General features: G+C 40.9%; 1 protein-coding gene across 1 annotated transcript in view; it reads left to right on the forward strand.

Moving 5' to 3' along the window:
• Window positions 1-704: 704 nt before the first annotated feature.
• Window positions 705-23,585, forward strand: part of UBE2F (ubiquitin-conjugating enzyme E2F (putative)) — an 86,768-nt gene continuing 63,887 nt past the window's right edge. Inside the window, exons 1-4 of the mRNA XM_010291701.1 lie at window positions 705-834; window positions 10,611-10,640; window positions 13,230-13,295; window positions 21,925-21,992. Of these exons, the coding sequence (XP_010290003.1) occupies window positions 717-834; window positions 10,611-10,640; window positions 13,230-13,295; window positions 21,925-21,992 (282 nt within the window). The 5' untranslated portion in view covers window positions 705-716. The remainder of the gene's footprint in view (window positions 835-10,610; window positions 10,641-13,229; window positions 13,296-21,924; window positions 21,993-23,585) is intronic.

Below are 23,585 nucleotides of genomic sequence, written 5' to 3' on the forward strand. Positions count from 1 at the left end.
TTATCTTCTGTAGTGAAGGACTGACACAGCAAAAAAATCTCTTCATTACAGTTACCAAATCTCTGCGTGTATCCTTCTCCACTGTTCCTTTGCACTGTGAAGAGTTAGTGTTCTGCAGCTGCATTGATGATTGCTCTATTTGCAGTTTAAATCCGTTTCCTTTCTTGTGTCCTGGTAGCTGACTCAAAGATCACTTCCTAGGGTTAAAGAATTGTTCCAGTAACCCCTCCCCTACCCATTCTTCCCCCCGCCCCGCCCCGCAAAGTACCTCGTAATATTGTCATGTAAAGTGTGTATGTCTGGCCAGGAATCTAGCAGGAGTATTTTCACAGCAATTCTTTCAAAGGAATGATGTCAAGCAGTGATATACTGCGGTAGATGGTGCAGTGAAATTGAGTTGTAAACAATGATGAAAGTCTGACCTTTCTCCAGCGGAACTGAACTTCCTCTTTGCATAACGTACTGTAACTCTCAGTATTCATATCTGAAACAAACTATCATTCTTCAAGTACTCTAGGCCATCCTCATCTTTAATCGCACTCATGTTGACTGTATACATCATATTCTTTGCTTGTCTGCTAAGAATATGATGATAGTTGTTGAATAAGGAGCTAATTGTAACTTGTTTTTGTACTTCCGCCTCCATCCGCCCAGTGCTTTATTTTTGGTAACTGACTTTGTTCTAATATTTCTTTTCTAGATTGAAGACAGCAGTAATGCTAACTCTGGCAAGCAAGTTGAAGCGGGATGATGGTGTCAGAGGACCCCGTGCATCCAACCCAGCTTCTGATTCAACTCGAAGGGTGTCTGTTCGAGATAAATTACTTGTTAAAGGTGAAAGAAACTTATATTTAAGTATTTTCGGATTTACAGTTTTCAGGTGTGTTGCCACTAAACAACATCAAATTGCATATAAAATGATTTCCAGAAGTATTTTTAAAATTGCTTGTGACTTACCTCAGGATTTATGCTGTAGCGTGTATATATAGGTGTACGTTACATCTCCAACAGCTCTTTGCCTGTAGGGCACTTGTATACATTGAATAATGAAAAATGTAAAAAGCCTCCTCTTTACTCTGCAGAAGAATTAATCTCTCGTTGGAAACTGTGTCATCAATTAAAACATTATGACAAAAAAATTGTCACATAAGGATCACTAAATATATAGGAGGAGAATATCAATATATAAATATATAGGAGGAGAGACTTGATGGAAAGGTATTTTCTGAGCAAAAACATTTAACTGCCTGTGACAGGAAGGAAAGTCCTAATAGTAACATCAGTGTCCTGGTGGTGTCTAATGGTATAGATCAGAGGCAATAAGCTTAAAAAAGCAACGCAAAGATTTTTTTTTTTTTTTTGTAGGCTTGGAGTCACTGGATGTTGAATATGAAGTAATAAAAAACAACACCCTAATCTTTATAGCACCCTATGGTCTGTTCTAGAAAAGCTACTGTAGTTTGTTACTAGCTGGTTGTCCATTGGTGGAAAAAAACCCCAAACAAACCAACAACTTTGCGGCAGCTCTGGGTAAATGAGGTAGTTTGTGAGACAAAAATAAGCTATTTTATAGTAAAATTGGAGACAGCCTTTACCTGCTTTTCAGTTTTTCTGTAGCACAGATAATATTGTATTTGAAAATCCATAGGTGCTGGCACTTTGCAGTTACTGTGCACTTAAACCCTGGTTTACTCCCTCTGGTAATAGTTGAGTGTTTTAAGGCTTGAGCTGTGCAGCTTGATCTAGTGGCAAAGAATACGTTGTTTAGTTGACGTTTCTGCTAAAAATTATCAATAGCAAATATACTATTGTTCATGTGTAAGCTGTCGTGGTTAGGATTCATGCCAGTCAAATAAAACACTCATGTTTCCTGGTCTTATTTCAGAATAACTTGAGACTGACACTGATATATTTGCCCAAATTATATTGCCTAACTATAGCATTACATATGGCTTTTTCTAACTAGGGTAGATTCTGCCCTATAACTGTAGACTGGAGCAAGGTTTCATTGCAAATGCTACTGCCTCGGTGCACTGGGATGTGCCTCAAGCAAGCTGTAGGAACGTTATGTTCACAGTTTTCTCTCATGGCATTGTTCTGAGGACAAGGAAGTTTTAATTCACTTTAAACCCTGATGTGATAACTCTCACAAAGAGCTTGTTTTAGACTTACAGGCTGGAAATCCTCAGTTAACTCTAATTCTGAGGGAGAAAGATACCAGGCAGGAGGAATAAGCTCTTTAAGCAGGCTAAGCTACAAAGCCAAATTACTAAATATATATAATCTGAGATTTTCACTTACCTACAGTTGTAGACTTGAGGGGAAAATAGCAGTGTAACATAAATGTATTTCAACTACAATGTCTGGTATAGTGTGAGGTGCTGTAGGAAATTTTACTGTACCTGTAGTAAGAGCAATCATGTTTTTCACTTCTATGACTAAAATCTCATCTACGTCTGCAGGGGAAGAAAAGAATCTAAACTGGAGGAAATTAGTATTGACATTGTAATTGCTATGGTTACCATTAGCAAACCAGTGCAGACTTAAGTATTGAATGAGTTGATTCCCAAACTAAGAAATGTTAAAAGCAGATCACTGCTGGCATCTTTCTGCCAAGTGTGTTTTGGATTGTGATGTGTGTGAAAATTGTATCACGGGGCTCTCCCGAAAGAGTTGTAGGAGCACATTTCAGTCTGGTTAGAATGGTTTCTGGACCTAAATGGGACCTGACAGTAGAAGCAGATCACTTCAATATAAATAACTACACTGAAAGTGAGAGGAAAATCTAGTAGCTAGTGTGATAAAGACTTGGCAGGGATATTCTCTTTTAAGCTACTTTTTAAGCTAAACACAGACCGTTCAATTACAAAACTTTCTAGAACTTATTCCAGCTCTTTAAGATAGGTCAGCTGCAGCAGCATCTACAATGTTGAGAGCCTGAGTGAAGACGGACTTCTGATGGGGACGGTGTTTTTAAGTCACATGTAAATCTGCAGGAATGAGTTTGATAGGGAGTGCAAAGCTGCCTGCTAAAGGTGTGCATACAGCAAGGATGCTGTTGCATCTGGACCAGCGCCGGTGCCTTTTACTGCTTGATTTTATGGGGCTGTAATAGACTGGTGTGTGCTCAACTTGCACGCTGTTGCATTAGGTTGTGAAGCGAAGTTGGTGGGAGCCTGTAAGAGTTGTTGCAAGTAGAAGTTGTTGCTGATGTTTATTTAGGTTGAAGTTATCAAAGAAACAGATGACAGTTGCAGAATGGGTAAAAGGCTCAATCAGGTGAATCCCCTGGCAACTGTGAATTAAAAAATAATCTGTTCTACAAAAAAAAAAAAAGAAATGCTGACTGTCAATATGGGAGGAAGAGGAGATGAGAAAAGGCCCAGCATGTTCTGTCCTTGTTTGCCCCAGCAGCTGTGCTGAGGTTAGTGCTGGTTAGGTTGTACCTCTTAATGGTAGTACTGGTGGTTTTATTCTACCATATAAAGCCTCTGCATTGAAAGAACACGGGACTGTGGTCACATACATTGGAAAACTCGGTGATAGCTATGCTCTTTCCATAGCACATATGGATCCTTTTTGGCCTCAAATAAGTCTATAGCTTCTGAGTCAATAGGAGAACAGAGGGCAACTGGTCTGTGCAGCGTCCTTTACAGCAGCTTATGCATATGATGGGCTGTCCTGGAAGCTTAAACTGAGGGTGATTTTTTTTTTTTTTTTTTTTTGGCACAGTACCTGAAATCCTGCCTGGCCCTGGGAGCTGGCGATAACATATGAACCAAGGTCAGATAGTTGTTCGCCAACTTGAGCGATGATGTGCTGGAAAGATACTCTCCTATTGCTGATCCACAGTAAATTGGTGATAGTCTAATAAATTCTGCAGACAGATGTCTGCCAGTTTTACTAGAGGTATCATCCAGACACAGACAGTGTCTGGTTTTTGTCTGGAGGTAAATTAAAGACAGCCTTGTTTGTGTTGATAGAGAGTCCAGTCCAGGAAGGCATTATAGGATCTCTTTGAAGGATGTGTTGTCACGCTGATAACCCTGCAGTCCTCAAATGTATTGTGTACGCTGACTGCTAAATAGACCAATGCTGTTTTGATTGTGGGGTAGATGGCTATGACCCCAGCTGCTGATAAGTCTAGGCAATGCTTACAAACTTTTAAAAATTTGGCGTAGACCAACTACCTATGTCTGCTAACTGATATTGCCTTAAAGTAGAAAAAATAAGTGATAGTTTAGGTGTGATGTTACCTATTTGCATCATACGGATGAGAAGAAAATTCACAATCAGCATTTGAAATACTTGTACTAAAACTGGGAGTATGTGGGCTATCAGCAGAGTGTTGTCAGGTGCTGCCCTTGGATTTAGTGATGGGTGCAAGTTAAACAGGCTTTTTTTTTTTCTTCCCCACTTCTGTGAAAAAGCTACTCTTAAAATACTAGTGCCCTTTGTCAGTTTTTTCTAATCTGGTCCTTTGATTGCTTACATGTCCAGTATTTTCAGATGTTCAAATACCAGTCATGGCTCAGGACACTGTTTTGTTGGGTTATTTCATGGACATATTATGAAAGGAAAAAATCTCTATCCCTAAAGCTTTATGTAGGGAAGTAATTCTGAGACAGCTGGATGTTCTATTCCAGCTGTTCTTCCTCTGGGGTGTTAGTCATGGTTGCTAAACACGATTTGGTAGCAGCCTGTCCCCTGCTGATTAGCTCAGCAACTAATGGAACACATTTGTGAGGTTAGCAGGGCACATGTGTCTGTGGTGAGGAAACACAGTTGTGGTTCTGATCTGAAACCCTGGGAAGTTGCAGGAAAACATCCACCACTTCGAAATCACTGAGGGCAGAAGTGTCTGAGGGTGTGGGAGGGTAAGAACTAGTAATTTGTGCTGACAGTTCTTGGAGAGGTGCTTTCTCGCCAAGGAAGAGTGGACTGGAGAGAGACCAAGCAGTGACTAACATGTTTCAAGACAAATCAAACGGAGGAAATGTGAACTAGAGAAGGTAGAAAGCAAATACTGATGTGGAGAGGGGGAGCAGACAGAAATGGTGCTTGAGGGAGGCTCTAATAAAGCACAACTTTGTTAAAAGTTCAATGCGACTTATTCTTGCATCTCTATTTTCACTGGATTTTCAATATAGGCTCAGTTGGAGAGTGAGGCCCTAATTCTGTAGACCTAGTACTCAAGTCAAAATAGAGCAAGTGGTACACTTGCTTTAGCAGCTTTCAATCTGTTCTGTGCTGCAGAGGCAATTTTTGATGTTGAATTTATCTCTCAGGGGGAACTGCGTTACATTAGAAACAGGGGCCGCATGACTGCTGCTGCAGGATGTTCTGAGCCGTGCAGTGCTGAACTTGAAAGCCAGATCCTTTCTGAAAATTTGAAGGGAGCTGAGGACAAGTCAAAGTACTATTAAGTTTAATACTGTATAATGAACGTGACTAGTAATTAAAGATAAAGAATATGCCAGGATATCAGTAGTATCAGTGATGTATACACTTATTGATCAGAAAGGTTATCCCTTGAAATGCTTTTTTCATAGCAATTTTATATTACCAGTGCTGCCTAGTTTGGTTGTAAGTGACAGCTTGAAATACCTTAGTATCTAAGAAAAAGAGTTAGCATGGTTTATTCCTCAGCTGTCTTCAACATTTGTGGGTTTTACAACCAAATTGATGTAACTGGGAAATGTTTCTGGTGTGCATTTGTGGGAAACGGATACCCAAAATGAGCTAAATGTGCACTGTAAGTAAAAATTCAGAGAATTCATGTGTTTTCTTTCTTCAAACCTTCAGGTATGGTAATATCCCTCCTCACAATAGCAGGTGAGGAAAACTGAGAGGGGGAAAAAATAATTTTTTTTTTTGAGAATTAATAAAAATCTTCCTTCATTAACTCTTGAAATTACTTGGGGCGTTGTTTTGAAAATGCTGCATTAACTTCTGCACATTGCACAACTTATATCACAAAAGCTTTTTTCTTTTCAGTGATTCTTCTTAGTCCCCCTTCTTCCAAAAGACGACAATGGAAACCTGCTTAATGAATGAGTGATTTATAGTTATCAAAGAGGAAACTAGTAGCTTACACTAAAATGCTTGCAGCCTAACTGGTAGATATTGTAAAGCCAAAAAGACACAAAAAACACTGAAGCTAATTTGAAAAATTATTCTGAAAAAAATACTTGAAAAATTATTACTGAGGCTTTTTCTCGGATTTCACTGACAAAGGGAGGCCTGGTTCAATGTATTCCTTCGCTTACGACTCTGATTTTCAGCGTACCTGAAGTATGAATTGCTTAATTGTAGCATTAGGTATTTCCAACCACAGTGTCTTTTTCTAGTTCTTGATGCCAGGATAATAAGTTTTGTAATAGTGTATAGAAGCTGAAGCATGTGATTTGATAGTATCTTCTTTAAAATAAACATTTGGAAGTGGAAGGAAAGTATACATCTCTTACTCTATCGAAAAACTGGCAGTATTTAGGCAGCTTGTTTGACTTCTAATACCAGTATGTACGGTTGAACAGTTCAGAGGGGCTAAGTAGGGAAAGCTGTAAAGGTAGATGGATACAATTAGGAGGCAAACAGCATTATACTGCTAGAATTAATACTTAGAAAATGGAGTTTTTGTTAGGGTGTCAAGGTATTTACCTTAATCTCTAGCAGTCTTAAAGATGCACGTTCAATGGGGGACCTAAACAGGAGAGGGAGGCTTTTTGGACAAAACCAGAGAGAAGTAGGTACTGCTGTGGATGAGAATGTTCATTTCAGTTGAGGAAATAATGCTTTCATTTTGTGTACATAAAAAACAAATTCCAGTGGGAAGCATATGATCTGACCCTTTGTGGCAAGGCTAGTAAACAGAGTACTTCTATATTTTTGACTTGTTGAGTTGGGGTGAGGGAAGGGGAGGAAGCAGAAAGTGATTATAGTCTGTGCGTTACTGAATATAACATTCACTTGGGTCTCTCATAAACCATATGCCTGTACACACGTCAGGAGTGTGTGTTCCTATTTCTGTCGTGAGCATTGTCATGGGTAGGGAAAAAATTGTTTGTGAAATCATTTATAAATAGCTCTGGCTGCTTCTGTTAGGCTTAGCTTTCCCCTGTTTTGTGAAGTTCCTAAGCTGCTTCTGAGACATCATCAGTTTGCATTCAACTCTTTCAAAGTCTGTGGTAGGTTTAAGTTTACCCTTTGCCTTTTTCCTCTTTTTATGGTTTAAAGTAGCATTTGGAACTGTTCAAGCAAATGCATACTGGGTCAAGAGCAGTACTCGGCAAAAATACCTGCTACTTGGGTGTGTTCCTGCACCAAATAAGCAAGATTTCAGGAACACCAGACGGGTGGTTCTGGGCTGACTGCACCCAAGTTTGTTCCCTGCAGAAGCTCTGGCATGTGTCTGCACTTACACTATGGCCTTTTGGACCTACCTGGGAGGGCTTATCAGCATGTGCGCATGGCCTTGCAGCGCTCCTGTCTTAGCTGCTGCTTGTCAGTCAGCCCTCTTGACTGCAGGAGGAATTGCGATGGTTTGCAGTGTTTCTGCATCTCTGCTAGCGCAGTGTTGAGCAGGCATTGATGAGAACTGGTTTCCCATGGAAGTTCTGGGGTGCTTCCACAGAATATTTCCTGACACTTGGGTTACCCAATGGTTTGTCTCTGCATCGTAAGGAACGGAGAAGTGCCTGGCTGTGAGTTGAGACACAGGTACTGGTTATCCACAAAATGTTATCAAAAGCAGTCAAATTAGATTTTCTTTATTGTTCAGCTGTAGTTAAAGTTATTTTTTCAAAGAGGAGGTCAGAAAGGTTGTGAGATTAAGTTTGTTCTTTAATTTAGTGAGGCTTTTGGAGCTCTTGGAAGTTCAGTGCATTGGAGCTCTAATTGTTGCTTCTAAGCTCTGCTTATTTACAAAGCTGTTGAACCATGCCAATAAGTTGGCAGACTGCACAGGGGGCATTTTCTTCCAGAGAATATTCTTGTCAGTGGTATTGCTTTATGTAGAAAATACATAACTTAAAACATAAGAATCTTAATGGAGCTTGAATGCTGTGGTCAAAATGTTTGCTTTCTGAACAGCAAAATAGAAAAATTATTTCAATGTCAAGACTGTCACTACCAAAGAGTCATAGAATTTGGAAAACTCACAAACACTGTAGCTTTGACCCATGAAATGTGCTAGTTATTGTTAATCACCAATGTTTATATGGCACAGTTGACAGTAACATCTGTTTCCTTACTTGATGTTACTTTAAAAGTTTAGAGTATCGAAGCAGGTCTTCACCTGCTCTCTTACCTTTATGAAGTTGTTTTGTTCTTAGTTTCAGTGGTTTGTTGCAGAGTTGATTAGAAAACTTAATTTTGGGGAACTTGCCTTTGTTCACAAAGCTTTTGTGTGGATTAGTTACCATAGCCTTCTCACATCTTTGCACACCTTCAAAGAAAGAGCATGCTGTTCCATACTCATGGGTGTGAGCACCTTCATTTTCATGTTTTCACATGAAAACTCGCTCATTCTTGTGCCAAGGCAGAGGGAAGCGCAGAAGTGCGAATGCAATACAGGAAATGTTTCACACTTCAAAGGAGCTACGGTGATCAGTAAACTCTCTACTGAACCTTGCAGGAGGCAGAAGAGAGGCTGCACCACAGAAGAGCTGCTGCAGCCCAGCCATTGCTGGGTTTGAACATGCTTTGTCCTTCGGTGCCTTCCTTTTCTCTGCTGCCCTTCTCTCAGAATTGAAGCAAAGGGCGAGCAGGATTCATTAAGCTGAACAGCACACAAGCACAGAAAGCAATAGGGAAAGCAGTCAACACCTTAAAAATAAGAGCCAAGTCCTAAACTCTATTGTCTAGTGAAGATTGATAGTGCCTCCCACTATGAAAGGCTAGTGAGTTTGAAGAGCAGGGGATGGGGGAATACTCTGTATGATGGGTTTGTATAGCTGCAGCCTTCAGGAGTTGGTTATGTCTTGTCTGTCTTTTTTTTTTTAACTAGAAAGGGAAAATAAAAAACAAGTTCTTAATTATAGCTGAAATTACATTTTGGTATGCTTTAAAGACAGTACTCTCTGAGAACTTCTAACAAAAGTATTCCCCCAGTGTAGTGTGTCTTTCAGTGCACAACTTTGGGTAAACCAGCTGTGGCTACTTGAGTGCTGCAAAGAGTGCAGTTGTGAACTTTTTACGTAAAAGTGTGAAACACAGTGCTGTTCTGTTTTGGTGGGGTTTTCTCTCGGTATAGCAGGCTGCAGATGCAGGGATACCAGGGCTGTGCCAAGCAAGGAGGTTCTGGGGAACTAGTGATCTCTTGGTTGTGATGAGGTCAGTTTTGTTTCTGTGCCAAGAAATCACTCCCTGTATCTTAAACCGCATCACAATTTTCTTTAGACATAAATTTTTGAGAGTTGATGTTGAAATCTTACACATTGTTGTTAGCCCAAATAAATGGACTCTGTGTGTGTGCAGGCCAGAAAGCAAAGTGGAAAAAAAGAGTACAGGAAGTGCAAAAATGTAGTTGATTAGGTTTCCTAGAACTTTAGAAGTAAAAAGAGGCGATATCTTGATGCATCTCATTCATACTTGAAATGAAAGTTGAAATCTTGCTTTCAATAAAATACACGAAAAAGGGAGAAAGTAGTGAGCCAGAGAAAGGGCTTGGGGGTAAACTTCCTAGGAGCTATGCAGCTGCATCTGTTTACTTTCTTTTTGAAGTTTTATGCATGGGAAATACAAATAAAAGAAAATTTTAATTGAACAAGAGTGCGTATCTATAGCAAACGATGCTACCAGGGGAAATATCCAACAGGAACAAAAAATCTTAACAGTGACTTTGTTCAACAGCGCAGAGGTTTCGGAGGAGTTGTGCAATGGATGCAGTTGTGTTTATCAGTGACTGGTGCATGTTGCTGCGCTGGGTGCTTGAAGTGAAGGTTTGTCTTTCTCTGTTCTTTCGGTGCTCCTAATGCTGGTTTCTGCAGGCAGGACCACATCTGGTAAGACAGTGCCCTGGGACTAGGGTTTCGGTAGCTGTTTCCAAGGGTGCAGTACATGGTTTTGTGCTTGGAGGCAAAAAAAGCCTCCAAAGCAGTGTGTAACCTGAGGCAGTCTGGAGCTGGTGGTGGAAGAGCATTAGCAGTTAGATGCTGGAGAGTGGTGATGCTTATGTGAACTGCCTGTGCTTGTTTTTATTATTGGACTGGCGTCCTGATTCTTGAGGTTTTTCTGCTCTTGTTTTGCAGGCTGTGGAGTTACAGCTTTCCATATTTTAGTGCCTTGTGTAGACGAGTTTGGAGGTTTGGATAATGCCACCTTGTGAAATGCCAGTGCTCTGTATTAGGAGCCCTGGCGCTTCAATCTCAGCAGGACTGAACCTCCCAATCACACTAAAGATATGTTTGTATTGTCTGTAGGGCAGCTGAGTGTTTTTAATAATGAATTGTGTGTCTTAAAGAGAAATTTCAAGGTAAACCTCCAGTGCAGCTTAATATTTTAAAGTGAAATTTGATTTACAGAGTGGTTAAAATTAGATCTGCCAATTTGGACTTCAGGAGTGGCTTTATGCTTGCATAAATAACAATTTGTTTTTTTTCTTTCAACAGAGGTTGCAGAACTTGAAGCTAATTTACCTTGTAAGTATAGCATTTAATGGCATGCATTTTAAGGGGAAAAGGACCACTGAACTGAATGTTGTGAGTGAAGCATGAATGCTAATGGTATTTGTTAACTCTAGGGAAAGCTGTGCAAAACTCTGAGACCCAGTCTTGAACAGCTTTTCTTTGATGCTCCCTCTTAAGAGGTTGTGGAGAAGTGGATCCCTTATTATTGGAAGCAATATTGATCATTTGGCTCTAGAATTTGATTTGTGGTAGAGTGGGAACTTCTCTCATAAAACACCCAAAAGGTACCTGGAACTATAAATGGCATTTACTGCCTCACTACTGTTTTTCCTCCATTCTGTCATTTTCAAAATGGGAGATGCTGTTTTAAGGGCAGAGCAAATAGCTCTGTTCTCAGGAAACATAGTAAATCAGCCTAGTGCTTTTTTGCTTCACATCCAAGCTGTAACCCGATGTGTTTAATAGTGAAAAATAGTTTCATGAAAAATAGTTTTTTTAAAAAGTGATCCATTTTCTTTAAAACCCGCCCCCAAAACCCAACAAACCCCAAAAGGCAACATAATGTGGTTTTAGCCCTGGAATCTTTCTTATGTATGTTACGCTGAAAGCTGAAAATATTAATGGCCACTTTTAAAATAGGCTTTTAAGAGCACAGGGTAAATGGCTTGTTGCTTCTAAAGCTGAGGATAGAGAGCTAAAAATCAAATACATGTTTTCTGCTCCTTAGCTTTAGAAAGCCTAGTTCTGCAATGGACAGCAAAACACAAAGCCCTTTATAAAAAGGGGACTACAGTTCCTACTGCTCTGTATTTGTTGCTATAAGGGTAGGTGTTGACAGTGAAGCTGAGTTGTTGCTGAGCTCCCTTTTCCTTCAAGTATTGACCAGAACAGCATAATTCTGCCATGAGTTCTTGGAATACAGGCAAGCACAAGAAGTTACTGCCTCATAAGCTCAGAGGTGCCTTCAGAGCCCATTGCTCATTCTACATAACTTCCTGTGTCCTGTGGTGCACGTTCCTGCTTCAGAGTAGTCAAAGATGTTTCCCCTGCAAGGAAAGAGGCATGAGCTCTTGCAGCAGCCTGAGAGTGTACGTGCAGGCTATTACTGTGCTGTGCATTCACACTGTCTTGCCCATATGCTTATCTTACAAAAAACAGCAGTGAATACTCTCTCTGATTACGCTGGCAGGTAGCTTGTGGTGTTTCTAGCCTTTCCTCATCTAAGGGAAGCTTTGACCATATTTTTTTTTCTCTCCAGGTTAAACTTCCAAGTGTTGCTTCTGATGAACATCTTCTATTTGCTAATGTTTTTAAATCCTGATCCATGCTCAGATCTCAAAAATCAGGCTTTTCAGTGTACAGACTGCCTGATGGGAGGAATTACAAGGGATAACAAATACAGAACAGAAGCAGCAAAAAGGAAGGGCCGGAAGAGATGTTATTTAACTCTTCCTTTCTGTATGCTCTTCTTTCTTAAAGGCAATTAGAGATTTCCCATAGGGTAATTTTAACTTTTGTTAAACTTTTTTGTGTAGACTCTTCTCTAGGATAATGAACACCTGAGAAATGTGTATCAGGGTTTGTAGTTACTACAATGCAAATGTATTACTAGAGTTTGTGTAGAGTTCTAGTTATTTTTTTCAGGCAAATAGCGTCTATGTCTCTTGATACAATTTAGCTCCTTGACTACAGGAGAAGAACAGACAGCTTGATGGATTAAGAAGCTAAAGGCTGCATGATATGGATAATAATGTATCCATGCATATATTCATCTTCTAGTGCCAGCTTGACAGCTTGTCTCTGCCATAGTCAAGAAAGGCCAGTTTTGTGCATGGGAAGGCAACTTAGTTTGTGTCATCAAATGTGAACAATGGGCTGTTATGCTGTGAACGTGCATCTGTTGTACTGAAACCACTGATGGGTTTCAGATTGATGTTTAATCTTTTTTTTTTTACACTGTTCTTCATTCTCACTATTCTCCTTAAATTCATCTAGTCTGAGAATAAAAACATAGTGTTTGGTTTGTAATGATGCTCCATAACCTTTGCTGTTAATGTGTGTAATTGGTTACGCAGAGGAAACTCATTCAATATGACAGCTGAACGGCTACTTCACTGGCTTTTGGATGACGTTTTCAGTAAAGCTTGTGTCTCATGTCTTACAGGGATAAATAGTCCTTTGTTAGCATAGGGCTGTGGTGGCAAGACTTCTTGCAGACTGCGGTGTATAATCAAATGTTAAGATACACACCTTACTATTAAAGAACTTTTAAGGAAGACATGCTCATTGTGTATGCTGTCATCTTAACATGTGGCTAGTATATATACAGAAGGCCAATTCCTTTGGCATTTTAAGGTCTTTGAGACAGTGTGATTTACTGAAAAGAAATAAGCTTCTTCCTCACAGCTCAAAGAAGTGAGTTCTGTTACTGTGACTGTATAATGGAAGAGGTGCTTAGAGACAAAGTGGCGGAGGAAGTCACTTGACTGGAAGGCAGGGATTAATCAGGGAGTGAATTCGGAGAGTATGAAAGATGATGTATGTGCTATCCCAACAGCGGAAAAACAATTGTTTGCTGTAAATTATTCTTTTGCTTCACAGGTACGTGTAAAGTGAATTTTCCTGACCCAAACAAGCTTCATTACTTTCAGCTAACCGTAACCCCAGGTAATTTTTTTAAACATGTTACTTTTGTTTCTGTGTGTGTTGGCGTTTAGGAAATGTAATTCCAAGAGTTTGCTCAAGAATGCAATAAACTTTCTAGTCAAAGAAATAAACCTCTAGTCAAGGCTGGCTGTAATACAGTGATTATTTCATAAAGTTAATGGAGAAACTGGGCTGGATTTTGAGAACTGGATTCCAATAAAAATGGCATCAAAATTGAGCAGGTTTAGGAAATACTCAGGTCTTTGGTCACTCTGAAAGCATTTTTTTTTTCTCTCAGCCAATTTTAAATCACCTGATTTTATTTGCTACCAAAATTATTGTATTACAGCCCTGTTATGTTGCAGATTTATTCTTTTCTACTGATTGCATGATTCTGCAGAGTTGAAAAGGTAGATGACACAAAACACTGCTGGAAAACTTCAAATCTATGCACATCTGAAGATGCTTAACAAGTAGGAGTCTCTTAGTATTTGAATATTCAAGCATGTGGAAATTAGATCTTTTATTATTAATACAACTTAAGTATACTGTGGAGCTTCTGCTGGCATGCTGTTCAATAAAAACAAAACCCCAGGACTACATTTTGGGAATTTATCATTTCCACATTTCTTAATAGCCATCTGAAATTACAGAGTTTGCTCACACGGCTGTCCATTTTAGAATAAAAAGTTGTGTTTGTGTTATATGGATGAATTTGCATGGCAGATTATTTAAACTTCACATGGACTACTTATTCTTGCTGTGCGTTACCTTTAAGACTGTGCAATTACTTAAATGAGAAAATTGATGTGTTCAGTACGCTGAATTTTTTGAGTTAGATGTGCTGGGATCAGTATCTCCCTGCCAATTACAATTAATACCTGTAGATGCACATTTTCTGTATATGCTTATTGGCAGCAGAATTCAGGTTCAGATGTACCGTGGCAGTCATTGTGTGGTCTTACCTGTAGAAATAATGATTTACACTTAACAGGGTGATAGGGATTTTCCTGATACTCTGGTATCCTGAAGTCAGACAGGCGCTAGATGTCACTGTTACTGCTCATTAGCCAAAATCAACTCACATTTCCTCGGCAATGAAAATCTTGGGTGGTCTTTGTTAACATGTCTATTCATGTGGCTCCTTTTTGAGATGGAAAAATGAGAAAGACTGCCCTAGTCCGTGTAATCAAAAATAAATGCAAGTTGTTGTTACCAAACTTTTAACCTCGCATCCTGTGTGGGAGATGTATTCATGTTTACTTGGCGAGTGTTAGTTTGCCTCCACCAAATGTCCTTCAGTTTATATGATGCTGCTTTATTATATTTTGGAAATGAGTTGACTTTGCAAGGCCATCACTGTGCGAGTTTGCTTCATATTCAAGACATTGCTATGACAGCTTCCTCATAGTAACTCTAAGGTGTCTAAATACTTAGTCCTTCTTTTGTCTGTCAACTGCTGTGCAGCGAGATGTTGCAGTCCGAAGACAGTCGTTGAGTACAGAGCATGGTTTTTGTGCTGGCTTCGTTGCTGAAATGATCTTAGGAATGAGAGGATCTTCATTAACATTTTGTTACACTAAATATAGCTGCACAGCTGAAGTCTCTGCAGTTGCAGTCTGACTGAAGTAAACATCTATTTTCAGCTGTGCGTAATTCAGGTACAGAATCTTGTGATCAGTTACAGCTTAGCACAGAATGTAACACATATCAAGAAAATCTTTGTAGCTTTCCGATTCCCCTCATTATTGAGGTTTTTCTTTGTAGTATGTTGAATCTTAGTTTTCTTTGGAATAACAGAGGCAGCTAAGTGGTTGTTACGGAACTTTTCTGGCTGAAATGGGCCAAAATCTTTGCTTCAGGCAACTATTTTTGCAGCGTCTAAACAATGTTGCATGAACCTTGACAGTCTGGAGTTAAGAGCCAGTTTTCCTTCTGCCTGGAATTGTCTCTTGAATTGAGGTGCTGAGTTACTTCTAGAAATCGTGCTTATACATCTGGCTCTAAGGGAGTGCTTTGCGAATATCTCTGCAGCTTTCCAATCGTGGAACAAGAGCTGGGCTCAGCGCAGCTGCCGGTGCCAGGGAATATCTAATGCCGCCTTGCTGTTCTCACTGTTAGGAGCTGTATAGCACGTGTGCATAAGCCTGCACAGCGAAGAGGTTCTTGCTGCCTCACTTCTTGGGGTTCTCCGTTTGCTTACCTGCAGTTACAGAGACTGCATCCTTCTATGACAGATCTGTTACAGGGTTGCTAATTATTTTATATTCATATTTTATGTTTAAGTGCTGTTACATTCTGATTAACATCAGAACTTGAACTCTGTAACCACGTTTTGTAAGGAATCTTATACCAAGGCAGTTTCTGCAAGTAGCCGGCTGCCAGGGTACCCTGAAGGTACTGACTGAACATGTTTTTTAACACAGAAATGCCTTTTGCGGTTAATGTTGTAGCCTTATGTTATTGACAAAGCTTGTTCTCAGGTCTTTATTTTATGCAGTCATTTTGAATGTGGCTGGTCCTGAAAGGACAGTGAAAGAAGCTTCTTTAGGTTCTCACAAAAAGACCAGTTTGAATAAGAAAATATTACCACCAAGCAGCAATACTTTCAGCTCCCTTGCTCTGCACTTCTTGTAATAACTTTTCTTAGTAAGTATTTAATGTCACAAAATTACCCTGGTGACAGTTTCAAATTAAAATGAATTTATAGAAAATCTTGGTGAGGGTGACTGCTTATTTCACATGAAAAGTTACTTGTCCTCAAGAAATTCCGATCCCTTTATGTTACAGCTTTCTGCAGTGCACTGTGAGTGGATGTATAGTAGTACACGCTAGAAAATGGGTAAGACTTAGATTTTACTGCCACAGTGGACAAAATGTGTGCTCTTGAGGCAGATACTGGTGGTTTTCTCTGCTCGTTGAAGCTTCTTTTTCCTTTTGTCATCTGAAACAATTGTTCTGACACGGAAAAATGCCCTTATGCCACCACTTGCCTCCATTCTTATTTTTGTGCCAGTACCTTATTGTGTCAAAAGCTGGGAAGAATAAAGGAGATAAATGCTTATAACACAGGTAGAATCTTGCCTGCTGCACTGATATTTGGAGCACAAAATTGGAAGCTAAGGCTGGAACATGGTAATGACCTGGAAAAAAAAAAAGGTGAGTTTAGGTAGCTTGCACATGAGGAAATCTAGAGGAGTATGTATGGTTAATGCAGTTTTCCTGCAGTTCCTGGGCAGCTGGGGTAGTTTGGGGCTAGTGTGATTTATTTTAGAGTTTGGGATAATAATAAACTCTATTATTTTAGAGTCCTGTTCTTCAGGGAATTAATAAAGAGCCTGTTTTCTGTTTTGCGTGTCTTAAAATGACAAATGTCGGTGAGCATGGCTGAGCATTTCAGGGCTGCTGATTCAAGGAGCTACTATCAAAAGCACATCCTTTGTGGCCTGTCCTAATTATCTTGCATTTTCTTTTAAAGTGATAAAATAATTTAGTTTAGTATTTTCACAGACTTTTAGCCATTAAAACACCTTACAAATGCAAACTAAGATTAGAGTTATGTTGTTGATAATGAAACTCCAGACTGAAGTGGGAGGGATGCTTGCCCTGTAAATACAGCTTGAAGACATAAATTTAAGCAGTAGGAAGAAAACTGAAGCTCAGACATACTCCCTTTTTGCAAAAGTCTCGTCGGTGGCCAACTTCCTAAGTTATGTGCTAAAGTTATTTTAGCTGACTGTTTTATTTATAGCACTTTCCTCACTATTAACTTTGCCAGAACTTCAGTTTTTTCCCACCACTATTGCATGCCTAAAAAGTTGAGGGTCTTTGTCCCAGTCTGTATGGGTGTTGTGGGACACAGGGAAGGAAACAACTGTGGGATAACCTATTTACTTGCTTGAGACGCTGTTTATCTTGTTAATGCATTGTAAGATTTCTGGCTGAGTACTGAGGCCCTCCGGAGATCTGAGTTTTTAATATACGTTTGAGTGATTGGTGATGAGTAGCATGCTTTATTGTTGCTTTAATGAAAAGATTTACAAACATACAGGGAGAATTGTAAAAAAGGGGGGAGGAGAGATGCTTTACTCTTTAATCTGGGAAATATGTCCTTGCTTATTTTATAACAGAACCAGTAGTGTACCCAGAGCATTTTTTGGTTAGTGTTAGCATGGATTGATGCCAAGGTCAACCTGAAATGTAAAATGAGTTGTATTGCAAGGCAGTGATGAGTATGGAATTGTCTTTGAGGGAGACTTGGTCATGTAAATATGTGCAAATGACCTGCAGTGTGAGGTACGACGTGTAAAGCGCTCTAAGTTGTACAGAGATTTCTCAGCCTTATGCAGAACACAGAAAAACAAATAAAAGAAAACTGAATACATGAGGAGTGTCTTGCAGTCTGTGGAGGTGTCGATATGCGGTTAGAAAGCGCCTGAGCTAATCTAAAACATGTTTTTGCTAAGGAAAATGGGTGTTCTTTCACCGTCTGGTCCTGCCACTTCTCTTCTGCTGACACCGGTGTTAATTTAACCCCTCTGCACGCTAGTTCATCTCGGTAATCCTGCAGGAAACTGCACTCTTCTTGCAGTGATGGTTTTATACAGTGAGACAGGCTCAGCTGGGCTTTTCCCCTCCAGCTGAACTTGCCTTGTCTGATTTCATCCTGCACATCGACACTGGGAGTTTCTGCCATGGATGGGTGGAAGTGGAGCTATCCCGAGCTAGGCCCACATGGTGGGGAAGAGCAGAGAAAATTAAGAACCAACTGTTCAGCCTTCCTCTCCGCCCCTCCCCGCCATGTGTCTCTTGAACAATGTCAGAGTGATCTTGCTGTCTGTGCTTGGAGTCAAGGACCTACCTTAATGTTCCTGCATGCTGCAGAGGCTGTGGGCTTGGTGTTTTCAGTGTGCAGAGACGTGGAGCACGGCTTTTCTCTTGCTGCTTGACTGGCAGGGATCTGACAGTCTTCTGGCAAGCTCTTCTCCCTTGGAGCTGTTCTTGCATATTTCTTTTGGACAACTGAATTACAGTGAGGATTCATTAAATCTGAGGATTTTCTTTGACATAAGGCACATGTAGATATATATCCATCAACAGGCATCTATTTCACATTAGCAGGGGTGGAATACAAAGAGCTGCTGCACATTTTGCTCCAAGCCTACAAAATTAAGGAACTTGTGACATTAAGCCAAGTAAAAGAACTTAGCACTGCTGGACTTCCAGAGCAACCCTAACAGTGTTGGTGTTTCTCCTTTACCTTGCTGTAGTGGCAGCAGGCTTCTCCGTGCTCAAACACATGTGGGTGTTTCATGGGATTGCTTATTTAGGAAGTGATAGCTTAATAAGTGCTTGTGAGCCAAAGGGCAGTGGGGAGGCCTGTGGAAAGCTTTGAGGTATGAGGTACATGGCTTGCACTATAACAAGCACTGAATTCCTGTATGGTGTTGCTTCTTTGTTTTCGCTGGAAGACTCGAGATATTTCAGCGGTGGTTTTACAAGGCATGGCATCATACTTGGAAGTAGTGAGGATTCTTGACACCTGGTTAAAAAAGCTGTTAAAATGTGCTAGATGGTGGATAAAGTGCAGTTAGCTGTGTCCTGTAGGGTAACTCAGTGGTGCTTCAGCTGTTTGAAGTCCTGGGGAATCATATAAGGCTTTGGGTTGGAAGGGACCTTTCAAGGCCATCTAGTCCAACCCCCGTGCAGTGAGCAGGGACATCTTCAACCAGAGCAGGGTGCGCAGAGCTCCATCCAACCTGACCTGGGATGTTTCCAGGGATGGGGCATCTACCACCTCTCTGGGCAACCTGGGCCAGGGTTTCACCACCCTCCCTGTGAAAAATTTCTTTTTTATTTCTAGTCTAAATCTTCCCTCTTTTAGTTTAAAACCATTACCCCTTGTCCTGTCACAACAGGCTCTGCTAAAAAGTCTGTCCCCCTCTGTCTTCTAAGCTCCCTTTAAGCCCTGGCAGCTGCAGGAAGGTCTCCCCGGAGCCTTCTCTGCTCCAGGCTGAGCCCCCCCAGCTCTCCCAGCCTGTCCTCCCAGCAGAGCTGTTCCAGCCCTCGGAGCATTGCTGGGGCCTCCTGTGGCCCTGCTCCAGCAGGTCCATGTCTCTCCTGTGCCGAGGGCTCCAGAGCTGGACGCAGCACTGCAGGGGGGTCTCCCCAGAGCGGGGCAGAGGGGCAGAACGCCCTCTCTCGCCCTGCTGGCCACGCGGCTTTGGGTGCAGCCCAGGTATGTTTGGCCTTCTGGGCTGCGAGTGCACATTGCCGGCTAGTGTCCAGCTTTTCATCCCCCAGTGTCCCTGAGACCTCCTCAGCAGGGCTGCTATTGGACCATTTCCCTAATCTTTCCTTCCTGGAACAGTCAGTGTCTTGGAGTGTTATGCACATTTGACAGGGAGCAGTTTCATCAAAAGGATATCAGTATAACTCACATCTTAACATCTCATTCTTTAGAAATGGCTTGCTTCACTAATTTTTATCTCAGTATATTTGAAAACAAAAGGTAAATGCTTTTATCTTGCTTCCCTGCCCACCCCCCCCAAAATCAGTGCTTGTGCATTTACTTTCTGGTAAAGCACAGCGTGCCTGAGAAGACTGCATAGTAAATCAAACACTTCAAAATTGTAGTGGAAATGGAGAATGTATTTGAAAAGCATATTTGCTGGACAGGTTATTAAAATGAGATTTGCAATGGCTAAGGCTTGCAGCTTTGCACTGCACAGATCAGTGTGGAGGCAGCTGTAAACATTACTGTGTAGGGTGGAGAAGACCAGCTGTGTTCTGTTTTCATACTCTGCACTTATGGTGCTGTTGCAGTCCAAAATATTTGATGCTGTTCATGTGCTGAACCTGTCAGTGGTCTCCACAGAGGCTCCTGGGAGAAACCAGACCATGGAATCATAGAATCTTTGGGTTGGAAGGGATCTTTCATGGTCATCTAGTCCAACCCCCTGCCATGATCAGGGACATCTTCAACTAGAGCAGGTTGCTCAGAGCCCCGTCCAACCTGACCTGGGATGTTTCCAGGGATGGGGCATCTACCACCTCTCTGGGCAACCTGGGACAGGGTTTCAGCACCCTCCTTAGGAAAAATTTCTTCCTTTCATCTAGTCTAAATCTTCCCTCTTTTAGTTTAAAACACTTTTGCTGTTCTGCAGGCACAGGTGTGAGAGTGGCATGCTGGGTGTAGTGTGCAGCTGAGTCTCATCTGTGTCAGCATCAGCTTTTAGTGTCTCGCTTCCCTCTACAGTTGAGGGTTTGTGGTATTTAAGAGGGTGATGCCCTCTCCTTTCAGTAAGTCAGCTTTTAAGAGATTGTAAAGAGGAGGCGGGTAGGAGCTGACTGCTCTCTTGTGATTATGGCAGTCACAGTGTGGAAGCTACAGGCTTGTGCTGACAGTGGTGAGATTGTAGCATGGAGTGAAACCTGAGCAAGTGGATGTGGTGCATTCGTTGGTAGGAGAAAATAGAAGGTCTTCCTAGATCTGTGCAGGACAGAGATGCCGTCCTGAAAGAGAATTGACATATAGTAGAGGGGCTAGAACTTGTTTGTGTTTTGAACAAGCTAGATAAGAAAACTCTTCTAAATCTTTCTGTAAACTATGGATTGCTTCACAGAACTTTCCTTTGCAATGTTTACTTTCAAAATAATATAAAGCAAACCCCACTCTCATACAATGACAACCAGCCTTCCTGACCCTCAAGCCTTCACCATGGCTGTGCCGAGTAAGAGAGCTTCAGTACTCAAGGTAGCTTGAGCCCGAGCGTTCTTCAGGTGTCCCAAACCCTCAGTGTGGGCTGTGTGCCTGTCTGTTTTCCTTTCTTAATGAAAAAGCTCAATAATGGCAATTCCAGACAGACACATTTCAGATCACTTGCAAGCACTTCCAAGCACAGCCCTCTCAAGAGTTGCAGGCTGACTGTTATCCTATTACATTATCTCAGGTTAAATGCAACTGGATATTTTCAGATTTCATATTTTAAAATTTAACCACTTTAGTAATTCAGTATTGAGTCTGAGTTCGACAGAGATGCGGGCAGATTTTCCTGACTGATGTATCATCCTAAGATAATTAACAATAAAAGAGCTAACTTGCTCTTTTATTGTAGTACACTCTGAAGCGTGCTCTTGCACACCATTATTCATAGTACTGACAATATGTGATGGCTAGCACAAGTCTGGGAAGATGTACTAAATCCTGGAGCAGGATTTAGCATGCATTAGCAACTGAAGTACATACCCAGCTCATTCCAAGGGCCGGTGTTGTGCTACTGCATGCCATATGACTGATGCGTGGTAGAATTTTGTTCATACAGACATGAAAAGCTCAATCAAAGGTTCTTCTGGCTTGGTATCACCTGGTACCCTGATCAGGAAGATGTTTTTTCCAGGGTTACTCTGGGACTGTAGACTTCTCTGATTTAAATTGATTTCTGCTGTGAAGGTTTTGGGAGCAGGGGTAGACACTATGTTCACACTCCCTTTGGTCTAGGATGCAGCTGGTGTTATGGTGTAACTAGGTTGAGTATTAGATGATAACCCTGTGCCATTGTTTTATCTTTGTAATGACAGATATTTTGTATTATATGGCATATGTTACTTTCTCTTATTTAACTATTTTTTGTGGTTTTTTCTTTGCTAGATGAGGGCTATTACCAAGCTGGAAAGTTTCAGTTTGAAATTGAAGTTCCTGATGCCTACAATATGGTGGTGAGTATTTGTCATTTATCTAGTAGTTGTGGCTTTAGATTTCCTTTCCAGGTTATAGGACTTGAGAGGGAACTTGGCATTGAGACTTAAGAACAGATCTTCTGTCTCTTATGAAAGTATCATGGATTGTAGAAAAATCCTGGTTGCCTGGAGTTTTTGGAGGTCACCTAAACTTCTGCTCAAAACTGGGGTGGTGTTAAAGTGGAATTTGGTTGCTGAAGGCCTGGGACAGTTGGCGTTTCAAAGTCTCTTCGGATGGAGATTCCAGTGCCTCTCTGGTCCTCTGTTCCAATGTTTAGTTACCTTTGTTGTGAATTTTTTTCCTGTATCAGGTCAGAATTTCCCTTTTTGCAGCTTGTCTGTTGCCTCTTGCTTTTTCACCATGCACATCTAAGAAGAGCCTGACTGTATCTCCTCTATACCCTCCCTTGGTTAGCTGTAGACAGCAATAGGGTCCCCACCTTCAGCCTCCTCCAGGCTGAACAACTCCAGGTCCCTCAACTCTCCTTGTACTGTGTGTTCTCCAGTCTCATCACCATCTTGGTGGCTGTCGTCTGGTCTCATTCCAATTTTTCAATCTGTCTGGTACTGGGGAGTTCAAAATGGGACACAATATTCCAGATGCACTGTCATGAGTCTCAGGGAGTGGGAATAATAATTTCTCTGGCTATTCTGTTGCAGTCCAGTGCTTGTCACCAAATGGCCTTGAGGCTTTTATTGCTTCAATGATACTATTCCTTAAAGAAAAAATAAGTGCACGAGTCAGACTTGAGAGTTTCAGTTCTGGCTGAGGTTCCACTCTTGTCAATTCTCGCTGCTAATTATTCTTGAGACCTGCACTTAATGATTATTCTTACAAAAAATTATATCTAAGAGAAAAAATGAAATAGGTTGACAGGAAAAGTTGTGGGGTTTTTTTTGTTTCTGTGGTGCCTTCAAACTGGTGCTTGTAATTCTGATATTGGATTTAGGTGCTTAATCCCATTTGAGAGCATGCAGTGGAGGATGTGGGAAGCACAGATACAGCCACAAGTGGCCTCCTTTAGTGCACTCTGCCAGTTCTACTGGTTGTCTCCCAGGCTGCCTAGGTAATTATCTTTAAAAAAAATAAATGGTTATTAAGCAAACAGCTTTTCAGAGGACCCACAAATGATTGCAATGTCATATTATAGGTAAATAGAAAGCTTCAGACAGCTTGGCCTTTTCAAGCGCAAGAAATGTTGGTATTTCATCATTGTACTTTACTAAAATTGCAGAACCTTGCAAGGGAGGGGAGGTGCAATTACAATAAAAATAACTTCAGACATTGTTTTCAAAATTTAGCTGTCAAAAGAAGACGACGGACTCCAAAAATGGAAACCAATTGGGGCACATGTCTTGTTCTCAGGAATTATATCTGCCGTTCTGTGTCCCAATAGCTTAATACGTAAGGAAACTAAATTCATTTGAGTGTTTGAGTTGCAATATTTGCATTTAGGTATATGAGTTGCAGTAAGAAGGAAGTCGCCTCTTCTTTTAGTTTGAACAGTTTGTAATTTTGCTTTTGTAACTTTTCTTCCAATCCTTCTGCTTTCTGTTTTCTTACTTTTGGCG

Source organism: Phaethon lepturus, unplaced genomic scaffold (assembly GCF_000687285.1).
Source record: "Phaethon lepturus isolate BGI_N335 unplaced genomic scaffold, ASM68728v1 scaffold9747, whole genome shotgun sequence".
Classification (NCBI taxonomy): Eukaryota; Metazoa; Chordata; class Aves; order Phaethontiformes; family Phaethontidae; genus Phaethon; species Phaethon lepturus.